The sequence below is a fragment of the Ptychodera flava genome, unplaced genomic scaffold (assembly GCF_041260155.1).
Source record: "Ptychodera flava strain L36383 unplaced genomic scaffold, AS_Pfla_20210202 Scaffold_55__1_contigs__length_887147_pilon, whole genome shotgun sequence".
In the NCBI taxonomy this organism is placed as follows: domain Eukaryota; kingdom Metazoa; phylum Hemichordata; class Enteropneusta; family Ptychoderidae; genus Ptychodera; species Ptychodera flava.
This window is the reverse complement of record NW_027248377.1, coordinates 1-12,500: the sequence shown is the minus strand read 5'-3', so window position 1 is coordinate 12,500 and position 12,500 is coordinate 1. Positions and strand designations below refer to the sequence as shown.

Genomic DNA, 12,500 nt, shown 5'->3' with positions numbered 1-12,500 from the left:
AGTTTCATGCCAATGTGGCTAGGGATATAGCAATACGCTACAGCAACTTCACAAGCCAAACTTATTTTTTATTTTGAGTAGCAAGGTGCGATCAAAGAAAACACAACAGGCATGTCTATCTTACCCTTTAACCATGTGCATATAGATGTATCTGCCCTGCTGTGTTATCTTTAATCTCACCTTGCAACTCAAAACAAGAGAAAAGTTTTGCTTGTACAGTTGCTCCGGCATATTGCTATCTCTATTTCACTACTGACGTGATAGAAACTTATTATTTTGGTGTTCCAAATACAAGTGCTGGAACTATAACTTACGCATCACTGCAGCAATCTGTACGTGGGCATCGGTGACCACTTCATCAATCTCTATAGTCCTTTTAAGCTTGTCCATGGATCTTTCAAACCCCAACCGTTCCATGTTCGGACTTTTCCATTTACTTCACGAACGTCCACTACTTCAGTATGAACAATGCAGTTCTTGTTTGCATCAGCTAGGCTGTAAGACAAATAATGAGCAGAATGTCCAGGAGAATCATTGCGGCCATCACCACACAATATAGCCTTCTGTCCCTGGTATGAGTCCAAAATGTCCCTCTCCATGTTGTCCCAGTAGTTCTGGATAGCAGGAACAGCATACAGTCGCTGGATTCGCTGGAAAGAAGTCACTGATATGCAAGCCAGATTCAAAAACTTGCACAGGAGTTCAAACTTCTTATGACTGTTACCAGACAGCAAGATACAGACAGCCAGTTGAAAGTTTCCAGCAAACATTCCAGAAAACCTTGTTTGTGACTGCCATCTCCCTCCACGATGACCAGAATAGCATGTCCAATCAACAGTTAGTGCAGTTCCTACTAAAGATGACCTGTATATGAGTTTACGATGGCACCCTTCCCGTTTACATGAATCTCCATGCAATTGTTTTAAAAGATCCAAAATTGCAGGTACAAAGGCAATGCATTTTTTTACTGTAATAACATTCATGTTTGGAATGTGTGAAACATCGTCAGAACTTGTAACTGGGACACCATCATCATCTGTACCATAAGCATCTGTATGAAATACTTCATCTTCCATTGATATGTTGGGGAGATTTCTAAATGAAAGATAAAAAGAAGCAAGATATGGTTGAGGCTGTCAATGTATTCCATTATTTTCCCAGACTACTAGAACTACTGTTTAAAATCTAATCCCAAATCAATAGTTTTACTTACCCAGGAGTTCTGTGATTTATTCCAATGTCTTCATCTTCATCCTCACTAGCACTCAAAGTCTCATCATCTTCACAGGCACTCAAAGTTTCATCTGTCATTTTGCTATAAGAATAGTATACCCAATGCTTGGTTAGTTACAATCATCAAAAAGGTGTTGAAGTATGTATGTAATACAGTGGATAGTTCACAGCAAAAATTGCATCAATAGATCTCTTACAGGCCCTGGTGTCATGGCTGTCATTGGAGTGCATGTTTGTAGACGAAGAATAATCTAAAAACTATTTCAAGTGAGCGCAAATTTCTTACCTCCCTGTGACTGACCCTTTATATAGCTCTGGAAATTGAAGGCACTGTTTGGCTTGCAGAGGTGCTGATGTTGCTTCATCTTCATCTTCAGCTGCATTTTCATCTTGGTCTTTGCTAGAAATATAATGTGTCTGAGTAAGTTACAACCATGACACCATGGTGATGCATTTGGTGAAAAAAAACACTAAGTTATAAAACAAGTGTTTCAAGGAACTACATTGCAGCCATGAAGTATTACATTTGAAAATCATACGAAATGGAAGCAAATCTTATGTCAGCAATTTCTATCATAACCCACCTGACTGTCCCTTCATAGCACTTTTGTACAGATTGTTTGGCCTGCATGGGTGTTGATGTTGCAACAGGAACATAGCATACATCTGTAATTGACAAAATGTCTGAATTAATATCCACTTATATGGGTAATCATCATGCTCGTTATCCTGTGGATTATTTTACTTTCAATATAAACACATAAAAAACATATTGAAAGCTATATTTGTATTATATAATATTACAAAAAAATACCGCAATTATACGGTGTCGCTCAAATTTGATCAGAATTGGTATATACCAGTATGGGTACCAATGATCAACAATAAAATGTTATTTCTATCTGTTCAGTGGAGGAAAATTCTACGTTAATGTTATGACAATGATTTCTGCACTGTACAACCAGAAAAAGAACAAGAAATATTTAAACCAGAAAAACAAGAATGACAAAAGTAATTAAGGTCTGAAACTTTAGGTACTGGAGGTAAACTTTAGCAACATGTATAGCAGAAACAAGCCCCTCTTAGTTTGAGTATAGACGGTGATCCCCCCCCCCCTCTACTGTCTATGGTTTCAGCAGGTCTGTTAATATGTAACAGTTCATAAACAATGACAGGAAATGACTCAAGATCAGTGGAGTTGGCCTGTTTCTTACTGGCATGCCATCACTCCTGCACATTTGCAGGATTTCACTTTTTCTTACCTCATTTGCACATTTTTGACACTGATGTGTTCATTTGAACAAATTCACATCTCAACCCCTGCATCTACCTGTACACCAAATACTGAGATGGTAGCTTTGGCGGTATGGGAGCCTTTGTGTGTGACGGACATACATCCGCACATACATACCCACAAATATACAGACATACATGTACAGACGCCACCGACTCATCATATAAGCTCTTTTTGGTATTTATATACAAAACCAAATATGAGCTAAAAACTGAATATAAATATTTTAAACAATTACAATATAAAAACAATACATGTATTATAGAATAACAACATATATGCAACTGGAAATCTTAATGCAAAAAATGGGTGGAGGATTAACTCTTTAAAAAGCTAAAAAATAAATTTTCATCTCATTGATTCTCTTTGTAGCAAAAGCAAACTGTTCAAAAAGATAGTTTTCACTTGGTTCTAAAGAAAAAATATCATTTTAGGCTAATATTTGTTGTCCAATTTGCAATAAAATCATACGAACATGTACGTTTCATAGGCATGCATTCATGCAAATGTCTCTAATTCATGTTACACAAAAACATTTCTTTTTGTTAAATTAACCCTATTCCTTTGTTTATACCACACCAAATTACCTGTTTCTTGCCATTTAATTGGAGAATTTATAAAGCTAAATAATGGAAGCATGTGAATGTTATTAGTGTATTTCAGTTGTTTGCACAGGGTACATGTAAATCATCAGTGAAGATGGTGACATTCAGTAGTATTTGTCAAAGAATCGTGCAGTCAGAATAAGCTTTACAACACATAACACTTGTTGTAATATTGAGGTATTACATAGAGTTGCATTGATGGTTCTTTCACAGATTACTTTATGCCAACGTCGTAGACTGATCTGTGTTCCTAACAATTGGCAAGCATGCACTAACAACACACAGCCCTACCATACAGTTACATACAAAAGCTGCAAAGATCAGCTCTTTTATACTGTCAGTGTATGATAAAATGAGAGAACATTCATGTCAGGGAAGTGACCGTATTTTAAACTTCAGATTTTTTTTGGGGGGAGGGGGTTTACAGCAATTGTTATTCTTGATGAGTTGCAGACATTTCAACCCCCAATGAAGTCAGAGGATTCTTCCCTAGTGCACGGCAATTGCATATCATTTACTTCCCACTGAAGAGCCCAATCATCATCTTCAATATCTGACAATCTGTCTTGATCAAGTGCCATGCTATTCCCTATCATTCTCCACTGACTTCATATGGAAAATATTATAACTAGTGCTTCTACAAAACAATAACTACCAGGGACATATATCAATGGAAGAATGCTTCAAAGAAAGCTTTTCTAGCAGCCAGGTTTTTGCTGCCCTAACTACCATCTACCTCTGAGTGGCACAGCTCAAAACCACAACACATAATCCTCTCGTGCAGATCTAACCTCTGAGTCCATCCAGTTTCCCATGTTGTTTTCACTTCAACTACATGTACAAGCAATGAATGTGAATAGCCATAAGACAACCCCAGCACCAGACAGCCAGATAAGATAGTATGAAGAATGAAAATGTAAAGGTCATATTTTGCAATAAACACATCAGAGTAATATCCGAGAGTTATTTTTGAACAGTGCTTATGTGTATAACACAGTTGTGTTGGCTTGTTTTGCATTACTTCGCAAACTAATGACGATGACACAAGTGCAGTGTGCTCTCAGAAGCCATTTATGACAAGGAAAGGCTGTGTATGCTGCATCATGGATGTAAAAAATATACTTTACATCCATGGCTGCATGCTGGGCAGCCTAGACTTCTTGTTGAGACCAGTCCCAGTTCAAACAAGCCCTGCCTAAATGTAAACTTTCTTGCGCTGACAGATTTAAGAAACAGCTATAGCCACCGATCAAGAAAGACTTTGGATATGACAAAACACAGCCACACAGTACACGGCACTGTGTGATGTTACGAGTCCAGTCAGTGGCCCAGATTCCGTACCTTTTAGGGCAATGCGCTGTTGTCAACAGCAAGCCTTCGCAGTAATAAAGGAAAACATGGATACACAGTGCATTTTAACGGAACCACAAACCATGGAGCTAAAAAAAGATTAGCTCCATGTAAAAACTGAGAGAATACGCGACTGAAAATAACCTCAATCGAACCTCAGCTTGTGCTGTTCGAAGCAGAGCGTGTGTGGTAATCATCTAGGGCAAGGCGTTGTTGAACCTGGGCGTGAAACGTCCATTGTTGAACAAACACGGGTAGTCGTTCTCAGTCATTTTATCATTTTACGTAAATGAACAACGAGAAAGTGAGGCAGCAGTATGATCATTACTTCTAATTAGGTTTTGATTATAGGAAAAACAGACGAACTGTAAAACTAATTTGAACTGAATGATCGACCATGAACATTGTCAAGGCGCGGTGTCCTCTGATCGACGACGTCGCGACGACACTGTTCCGTGCTTATTTACACAAACATACGGCCGCGTCAATGATCATTCCTAAATAAGTTGAAGAAATCCCGTAACTATACCACTTGCTAGCGGTTACACTACTTTAGAAACACAGATGTTTGACGATGATTCAGTTGGATGATGAAATGCTGTGGAAGGACGACATTTACATTTGTAAGGCATCTGGTGTCGTACGGAATCTGGGCGCTGTGACCGTGCTGTGACTGAGTGTAAGTTGCTGTTCCGTGTGTACAGACAGTGTGACCCGGCCACATGAATTCAATGATTCGATAACCATTTTGGTGGCAGCAACATTCACTTTACATACAAACAGTAAATTGTAATGCCATGCTAAGAAGTTTTCGGACTCACCTTGAAAGTGTGATAGGAGACGACGGCATAACAGAATTGGCAGCAGCAATATTATAGCCGCCGCGAGCCTAGGTTCATCAGAAACAGGATGGCATTCGCTGCAATTTCGACGGTGGATCTGCAGTAAATGAGCTGCAAAATCTGTATGCGAAGATTTGGCATAATGGCACAGCTTTTCAGTTTGCCAATCATTGTGAGCGGCACGCAAATATATTTTTGTTGCGTCTCGCTTTTTCCAAGCATCCCGCTTTCGCAAAGTCTCATACTCCATAGCCGCCATTATTTTGCAGAGATTAGTGAGGCATTCTGGGATATGTTTACAACAAGGGGGGACCCCCTCACGGGCAAGCGCGGCACGACGACCACTGCGCTTTAAAGCGCAGTGGTCGTCGCGCTGCGCTTGCGCGCTGTGTTTGTTGATAAACATAAGATATTACCCACAAACCTTGCGTGCTAGAAGTTTCAAAATGGTCGAAGACAGCTTCGCTCTAAGCGAAATTGAAGCTGCCCTCGCAGATGTGACAGCAACTGAAGATCCTAGGTCCTGCAATTGCAGTGGAGTTTGCGGACGTAAGAGAGGACGAGGAGCATGTCCATGCAGAGCGTTCCACGAGTTCTGCAAAACGGCATGCACTTGTGGAAAGCGACGACCGTGTTCTAACATAGCTGTACAGGTACAGTATGATTATGTGTCACTCTCTTGTAAGCTTGTCGATGTGACGGACTGCAAACAGTCTGTTTCTCGAATTTTAGAGACCCATATCAGCAATGTCAAGCTCCTGTAGACAATCAAATACGAACTTTCGGCTGTAAAACTAATGCAAACTTGACGTCTTGTGTAAACGAAAATCGTGCACCAATGCAAACCTGTAGGCCCTACTACCCTCGCTCCGCCAATACTCGGATCGTACCAAATCTCAGATGTACCATGCAACTACTCATCTCAACATTCACTGCGATGTTTCAGAACAGTTTTACTTGCTATGATTTTTTTTAACTTTTAAACATTTCGTACTTATAGATTTTCATACAAACCTTTGGTGCGGTTGCTACAAAAATCGTCGGTGTTTGTGACGTTCAATTTATACCTCCATGGTTGGACAAATCCCTCAGGAACCGGACGTTTCGCTCACTACGGCTATTCATGTGTAGTTATGGGGTTCGTAGTTGTGAACGTGAATTAAATTTTGTCCAATCAGCTTAACCGTATCGTTCACCGGAAACATGAAATTTTCCAAAACTCGGACGGCGTGAAACATGCCATGTGTTACACTGGTGGTGTACGGGTTACGTACACTACCGTCGATCGCTCGCAATTGGTAACCATGAAGTCATCTACAGCGTAGTACAATTTTCCTTTGTCTTGTAGGCATACGTACATAAAATCTAGGCAATTTTATTTGAAACGTCAATAATTGTAAAAAATTGGATTACTACACACAAAATGTGCTTTGATGAACATTAGAAAAATCTTATCTCTAACATCGAAGTGGTTGATCATTGGCGGAGCCGTCCGAATAATAGCGATGATTTTGCCAAATCATATTTGTGTATGACTGTGGACTGGGCACACCTCCAGTGGGGAAAGGCGTCTAAGTAATCAATGGATAGCTTGGTTCCTTCAGTACAATGTGCCCATTTAGTTTTCTCGTCCGAGTACTGGAAGGTCTGTCAGAGAACACAAATATTACACAACTCTGTTCAAATGAACAACCATGGGAAAGGAAAAAACACTGTTATCATGATTAATTTCACTAAAATTTGAAAGTATAGATTTTTAGGCCAAGAACTGTCAAACTGTACATCAAACTGTACTGTCAAACTGTACATCAAACTGTACTGTACTGTCATCGAACTGTACTGTCAAACTGTACATCAAATAAGACAAAGGGATAATTGTTAGAACCTATTTGACTCTAAGTAAAGATTATCTCAAAATTGAAACCACAAAAATATTTCAATTATGTGTCATGTTATAGTACTGGCATGAAGCGGCATCAGTTTGTGATATTGGTTATAATAATGAAGTTTTTGGCAAAAGCACTGATAATGATTTATTGATCAAACTCATTGTTTTAGCTTTTTGTAGCAGGTAAGTGTAAGGATCTAAGCATTTTTGGCCCAGTAATAAAAATGTGAATGCAGGTGTCATATAAATTGTTATCATCATTTCATAGGATTCAACATCTGATGATGAAGAGGGAAGTGAAAACCATCCACCTGCATCAGAATCTGTGAAGAAAAGGCCACGTGACACCCAGGAACAGCAAACACAAGCAGAATTGTTGGAAGAAAATGAGAGGCAGATGAAGGTATATATTATCATGTTGTGTGCACTCTTGATCATGGAATAAACTTGTTGAGAATGCATAAGAAAACCACTGATACATATCCCTCAAATATGTGTTGGTAAACTGAATAGAGAAACCCATACAAGTATACAGTTATTTAAAAAAATGTTTGTACATGTTGGGTTTTCAAGGACGTGTGCTGCAATATAGTTATAGACTGTCAGCTCCATCATGTGAGAAACCCTTCTAATTTTACACACAATTTACTTTTGCATGGTATATTATGGAACGCAACGATGTCATTTTGCCCACTGCCGAATTCAATTAAATGAAATTTCATATTCATCTATGGTAAATAAGTTTACAGAATAAATGGTTCGTTTTTGTCAGTTCAAGCTAAACTCGTTGGACTATGATATTTTTCTATCAAACAGGAGTTTGTACAAAAGGCAACCAGGGAAGATCTAGAGACTTTGACTTTAGAGCTACTTCGGCGTCAGCCAGGAGCTTGGTGTGACGTTCAACAACTACATCCAGCTCCCAACCCGTATCCACAACCTGGACCTGGTAGTGTACCTTCTTGGTGTAAATGTGGGCACTGCTGTGAAATGCCAACTCAGCAGGAAAATAAATGTTGTGCCACGCGTCGAAACCAAACGTGCATCACCGATAACTGGCTCTTCACTCACCTTGTCCTGGATGCAAATGTTCTTGAGATAGCTATGCGGTGTATAGCTGATACATATGCTGAGGAACAGTTGAGAGACAATGCATGTTTTAGACATTATGCATACCGGCAATACATTTATTGGCAACATGGGAAACTTGGAGCTGGCAACCGCCGTGTTGTCCCCTCTTGTTGTGTATGGGCTATCAGGGGCAGATTTCCAAGCCCAAACAATATATATGTCGGCTATAAAGATGGTGCAATACAGGATTAGGGCGACATTTTTTATTTTTGTGTTTCTAATCTCCTGACCGACTGTAAATTTCAGCTCCGACATGAAATGAAAAAAAAAAAAAACGTTTTTATTTGCACCGCCTCTGAGGCAATCACCCTAGCAACATTACCACCATCATCAAATTGTGAGATTGCAGCGACTCAATCTGAAAGGACAGAGAGTACTGAACACTGAACTGAAAGACAAGCAATTGCAGTGATAGTGAATGGACAGAACATTAAACTGAAACAAATACACGGTTTTGTACTTAAAATTGTAGAGACTGAATGGACAGAACATTAAACTGAAAGAAATACACGGTTTTTGTACTTAAAAATTGTAGAGACTGAATGGACAGAACATTGAACTGAAACAAATAAAGTTTTTTTTTTTGTACTTTGGTAAGACTGCCCGCCCTGCCAGAGTATTCCTCTGGAGATGAGAAACAAAAAAAATAAAAGGGTCATCCTTAACATAACACACATAACACACATATTTGGTGATGATTACATTTTATTATTTACATGGACGCACATGTCACTGCAGTCATTTATGTGTTTGACACTTCAGTATCACTTCAAATGTTTTTTTGCAGACACAAATAAAGTAAATCATAAGTTTTTACAGCTGAACTGGTACTCTGTTTATAAGCATCACATTTGAACATTTTCCTTGCCCAGAAATATTGTGGAATGACTGTATGTTGTGTGAAATAAAGCTCTGACAAAGTAGTATGCAGCTGCCAGGGTAAGGTACATGAATTCTAAAAGACTAATTTAATGACAAAGCCGCAGTCATTGAAAATAAGAATTTACTTGACCCATGTTGCATCAATTTACACACCAAAATGAAAAATGCAGAAGTTCTGACATTTTAGGAGACGTTGACCACTATGCATGCATTTATTGAGTCGGACAGCAAGTCCTATTACATGTAACTTTGCCCCCACTTGTTTTTCAGTGTTTGTTACATTGCAGCATTTTAAATGCAGGGAAAATTGCCTGAGGTACAGATACTGGGACTTTAAAAGAACAAGTCACTCACTTTTTACAGTATTGTAGTCATTTTATTTTCTTTTGATACATTTTTCATGATGTTCTGCTCATTAAATATGTTCAACTGCCGGTTACAATTAAAGTCACACCATGAAAATGACCATAAAATATGGCTATTAAAGTTTGGTATATACCAATGCATGAGTAATGGAAATGATCATTGATAATGGCCATGTATAGAATTAGTTTATCTGTGACACAAAGAGATTTTGCCAATTTCAGTGTGCAGAACAAGCAGAACAACATAAATTATCTTCAAAATAAACTAAAATAACCAAAACAATGTCAAAATGCATGACTTTGTCCCTTTGAATCAAATACTCGACAGAGTACACGGGCCATTACATTATAGCCTACAAAGTTTTAAAAATGGATTCGCACAGTAATATCTAGTCAAAATGGGGTAAAAAATGGCCAATTATGTGGAGCTGTTTCCACTTTCTCGGGAACTTTTAGACTGTTCGAACCTACTCAAGTGTGCTTTCACTAATTTAGCTATATCTGGAGAGGGACACATGTTGATTCTTTTGAAGTTCCGGCCAGGATGATCTTCTGCCATTGATACATGTTGTGACAAATGACCGTCAACATCCAATCGCATTTGGAAGACACTCTTCTGCAAATCTGTGATGTATGTGTACTCCTTTGGCTTCAAAACAGCAGCTGGATAATACTGTTTGCTCAGTTTTGAATATCTGGCAATGAACCTAATAAAGAAGAAATCTATACTGTCTCAGATTGTTCCATCAGTTCAAAAAGTGAAATTTGTTCTTTTAGGGAGAGGGGCTGACCTCAATTCAATTAGTGAACATCATTTTAGCACTTTCCTTTTGTGATCACAAGTTCTCTAGTAGCAATGGCAAAATGCTACATTGTACTCGAAGGCAGACATCAACATTTTGCACTTTCGAACTTTCGTTAAGGGTGAGAGGGAGGGGGGGGGGTTTGATCTAGAGCAGGGAATTTCGTTTCTTGAAGTTATGAGACAATCTTAGACAGTTCCTAACTTCAGTTGAAGATTTTTGCAGCTAAAAAGATATTTTCAAATAGAAAAAAAAAACAGAATAAAGAAACACAAAGTATATGTTGTAATAGCAATATTCGCTGGTTTGAGAGACAACTAATACAATGACTAGATTGTACATTCAATTTTTTTCAGAAACAGCTAAACTCTATAAACACATCTATGTGAAATGGGTACCAACTATGTTGGAGCATAAAAAATAACACTTGCCCAACTATTACAGTGAATGTTATTTGAGATGCATAACATTAGTTGAAGTGTTCATTAGAAAATTGTCACAAGATGTTGTGGAGAATTGCGGCTATGTATGCAGTACACATGTACCTTGGTTTTCCATCATCCCCAGTGACTTGTTCTCTGCTTGCATGTTGATTAAAGTCAATAGCTGCTAGGAGTATTCTAGCTTTGTAGCCAACATATCTAGAGAGGAAATATAACCAAAAAATCAGTTGTACTTGCAATATACCAGGGTATAGAAATGCTGTCACTTTCCTATTATATAAACCAGAATGACTGTAATATGTTTAAAGGCGGAGCCTCCCTTTAAAAGGGCGCAAAGCTATGGCGGTGTTCATTGTGTAAGTGGACACCAAACAGGCAATACGCAGGCACACGCTCCAGAAAGTGCCACTTTTTAGGTTTCCCTGGCCACAAAAACAAAAACAGACTGCCAAGTGGTCAGCGCGAAGTTGTGCTGCGATCGAACTCTGTGGTTATATTCAAAGTCTAACGCGACTGGAAGACAATGTTTTAGGAAATTCCAGCGTTTGTGGTGGGGAATCAATGACTGTTAGTGATTTGAACCGACCGTCAATCAAATGCTTGGATAAACTTTGTTTGCATGATTAGCAAAAGATGACAAAGGGTTGAGATCAGTTTGTGTAATTAATGTTATAGAAGTCAAACATCATACTGGCCATGTGTTTAACTGGGAGGAGAACTCCACGAATGCGAGAACCTGGGATTGAAAAGTGTGGCTTTAAGGGACAGAGTTTTTACTTTCTTCATAGGTCACCTTTGTTCCATGTCAGGAAAGGTGCTATTTGAAACATGCTATATGGTGAGTTACTGGCGAGTTTTCAGGAATAACGTATACAGTAAAAAAAACTGTCTAAACCCAACACTAAAGGGACTGAGAAAACTGTTTGGTTTTCAGAGGTTTCTGGTTTACAGAGGTTTGTTAAATGTGACATTCTATGTGGGACTGGAGATGTTCAGTATAGACAGATTCCCAGATTAGATCGGTTCAGCTAAGACAGGTTTTACCCTACTTCAATGATAGTTACAACATTGTCTTTCGAAACACAGTTGTGCTGGAGTGTGCAACGTAAAATGTATTTGTGCTTTATACAAAAAATACTTACGAATAAGAATGCCTCTTCGGTGCATACATTAGTAAATGACTATGGAATGACTCCAAGAAGCCTGTATGCCTAAAAAGAAAGAAGTCAAATGGTCAGTAAAAAAAAAAAAATCAATCCCAGGATATCTACCGGTACATGCTTTTATTATTCTGTTACTTGTTTCATGCACTTGGTAACTTTTACATTAGGAATTTGCCTCTATTTCTGTTGCAGCACATTGTTGCATACTGAAAGAAATACCAATCTATGTACAATGTTGTTGACCCAAAATTATTGCACAGAAACTACTGTGTACCTGAAGTTGATAAAGTATGTAATATTTCTCATCAGACGCTTATCTTCAACGATCTTTTTCAAAGCCAAGTGTGATGGAGAACCTTTCTGAAGCCATGCCGTTCCTTCATGGTCTGGTAATGGGCCATGTCCACATTTACCAATGCTTCCATCTACATTTAACACCCACTCATGTTCATTCACAACATGATGTAATATTTGAAACCAGACTGCCTTTAATTAACATGG

At 38.6% G+C, this 12,500-nt stretch overlaps 3 protein-coding genes across 3 annotated transcripts in view; 1 reads left to right on the top strand and 2 right to left on the bottom strand.

Annotated features, from left to right (window-relative positions):
* LOC139128488 (uncharacterized) overlaps positions 1-5,674 on the bottom strand; it is a 5,974-nt gene extending 300 nt beyond the window's left edge. The window contains exons 1-5 of the mRNA XM_070694257.1: positions 5,304-5,674; positions 1,818-1,899; positions 1,520-1,633; positions 1,214-1,315; positions 315-1,095 (exon numbers count right to left, since the gene is read on the bottom strand). Coding sequence (XP_070550358.1) covers positions 366-1,095; positions 1,214-1,315; positions 1,520-1,633; positions 1,818-1,899; positions 5,304-5,583 — 1,308 coding nt within the window. The 5' untranslated portion in view covers positions 5,584-5,674 and the 3' untranslated portion in view covers positions 315-365. The remainder of the gene's footprint in view (positions 1-314; positions 1,096-1,213; positions 1,316-1,519; positions 1,634-1,817; positions 1,900-5,303) is intronic.
* A 47-nt stretch (positions 5,675-5,721) lies between these two features.
* Positions 5,722-8,785, top strand: LOC139128489 (P2X purinoceptor 7-like). Its single transcript, XM_070694259.1, has 3 exons — positions 5,722-5,977; positions 7,481-7,615; positions 8,029-8,785. Exons 1-3 carry the CDS (start codon positions 5,771-5,773, stop codon positions 8,533-8,535), a joined length of 849 nt encoding a protein of 282 aa, XP_070550360.1. The 5' UTR covers positions 5,722-5,770; the 3' UTR covers positions 8,536-8,785.
* A 245-nt stretch (positions 8,786-9,030) lies between these two features.
* On the bottom strand, positions 9,031-12,482 carry LOC139128487 (uncharacterized). Its single transcript, XM_070694256.1, has 4 exons — positions 12,274-12,482; positions 11,979-12,047; positions 10,939-11,034; positions 9,031-10,297 (listed from the first exon to the last, which is right to left on the bottom strand). The coding sequence occupies exons 1-4, from the start codon at positions 12,303-12,305 to the stop codon at positions 10,009-10,011; spliced, it is 486 nt and encodes a 161-aa protein (XP_070550357.1). The 5' UTR covers positions 12,306-12,482; the 3' UTR covers positions 9,031-10,008.
* Positions 12,483-12,500: the final 18 nt, after the last annotated feature.

Bases quoted from the DNA above. Each gene is read 5' to 3' on its own strand.
- LOC139128489 (XM_070694259.1), top strand. From the start codon at position 5,771: ATGGTCGAAGACAGCTTCGCTCTAAGCGAAATTGAAGCTGCCCTCGCA. The intron at 5,978-7,480 runs GTACAGTATGAT...ATCATTTCATAG, and splicing joins GTTCTAACATAGCTGTACAG to GATTCAACATCTGATGATGA. The intron at 7,616-8,028 runs GTATATATTATC...TCTATCAAACAG, and splicing joins AAAATGAGAGGCAGATGAAG to GAGTTTGTACAAAAGGCAAC.
- LOC139128487 (XM_070694256.1), bottom strand. From the start codon at position 12,305: ATGAGAAATATTACATACTTTATCAACTTCAG. The intron at 12,048-12,273 runs GTACACAGTAGT...CTTTCTTTTTAG, and splicing joins ACATACTTTATCAACTTCAG to GCATACAGGCTTCTTGGAGT. The intron at 11,035-11,978 runs GTAAGTATTTTT...TTTCCTCTCTAG, and splicing joins CCGAAGAGGCATTCTTATTC to ATATGTTGGCTACAAAGCTA.